We start from the raw sequence: 1,217 nt of genomic DNA on the forward strand, positions 1-1,217 counted from the left end.
GGCTAGCCACAGAGGTCTGTCGAAGTTCTTCCTGCTGCTGCTGCCTCAGATGTGCTGCCGAGTTTACTGCTCTTCCCTGCGGCCACCGTTTCGGTTGAGCGGGGGTCGGATGTAGTTTGCTGCTACTGCTGCTGGTGCTGCTCCAGGTAGACTGGTCCGAAGAAATTGTTTGCCTCCACGGCATCGCGTTCTTGCTGGCAGAGGCCTACACCACAGTAGACGACTCTTCTGCTGCAGTTCCAGCAGAAGCTACTGCTGCTGCTGAAGAGGCTTCCGCGGAGTCGAACGAGCACGCCAGACTGCAGCACCAGCAAAAGCAGGATCAAAGCAGCAGCAGCAGCAACACACTATTGTCGCAACAAAAAGCGTGCCTTCGGGAGGAGGCTGCAACGCAGCGGTACGCTTGGGAGGGGAAAGCTATGATTTGCTTTTGCTGCTGCTGGCGCACTCTTCCTAGCGTTGCAGTGTTGCCTTTGTTTTCGTTTGCTGCCGGCACTGCTGCTGCAGCAGCCGCTGCTGCCACTGCTGCCGCTATTGCTGCTGCAGGGATTGCAGCGACATTGACAAGCAAATGGCTGCTAGCCCAGAGACCCGGAGGATGTTCAGCAATGTCCTCATGCCTGCCCTTCGTTTCTACTGGAAAGCTTACATCCCTAATTGGTATCTGCTGCCGCCGCTGATGCTGTTGCTGCTGCCTATGCTGCTGCTGCTGCTGAGACTGTGCTTGGCAAGTGCAGGCGCCGCTGCGGCAACTGTAGTGGCTGTTCTGTGGTAGCTTTGCTGCTTATGCTTTTCTTTTTGCTTCTGCTTCTGCCCTCACTGTTTACGGTGTGGCTGCTGCTAGGAAATACTGCGCTGCTTTACATGTATGTCCTTTTTTGCTTCAGCTTTTTCTCAGACGGCACTGTTAAGGAGCTAACAAACCTTAAGGCGCTTTACAGGGTATTTGAGCGCTGCTGAGCACAGGCTGCTGTGCCTCGCTGGCTGCTGGTGCTGCTCTTGTTGCTGCAGTTGCTACAAACTGTGCCGCATCACCATCGAGTCAGAACTTAAATCAGCTTGTTGAACGCAAAACAGCAACAGCCTTCTCCACTGCTGCTGCCGCCAGGTGGACCCCCTTATGTGTATGTTCAGCAGAATTCGCTGCTACGCAGCAACTGTTGCTGCGCTAGGCAGCAGCAACAGTCGCAAAAGCGGCGCCTGCCGCCGCTGCACGG

The 1,217-nt window shown here is 55.5% G+C and overlaps 1 protein-coding gene across 1 annotated transcript; it reads left to right on the forward strand.

The window, feature by feature from the left end:
* Positions 1 to 146: 146 nt before the first annotated feature.
* Positions 147 to 960, forward strand: ETH_00034100 (uncharacterized protein; the record flags this gene model as incomplete). The annotated part of the gene is made up of 3 exons (XM_013379481.1): positions 147 to 397; positions 547 to 660; positions 888 to 960. Coding segments are annotated over 3 exons (438 nt in total), but the record flags the coding sequence as incomplete, so codon positions are not given.
* Between the last annotated feature and the right edge of the window lie 257 nt (positions 961 to 1,217).

Source organism: Eimeria tenella, genomic scaffold (genome assembly GCF_000499545.2).
Source record: "Eimeria tenella Houghton genomic scaffold, Eth_scaff3297, whole genome shotgun sequence".
Taxonomy (NCBI): domain Eukaryota; phylum Apicomplexa; class Conoidasida; order Eucoccidiorida; family Eimeriidae; genus Eimeria; species Eimeria tenella.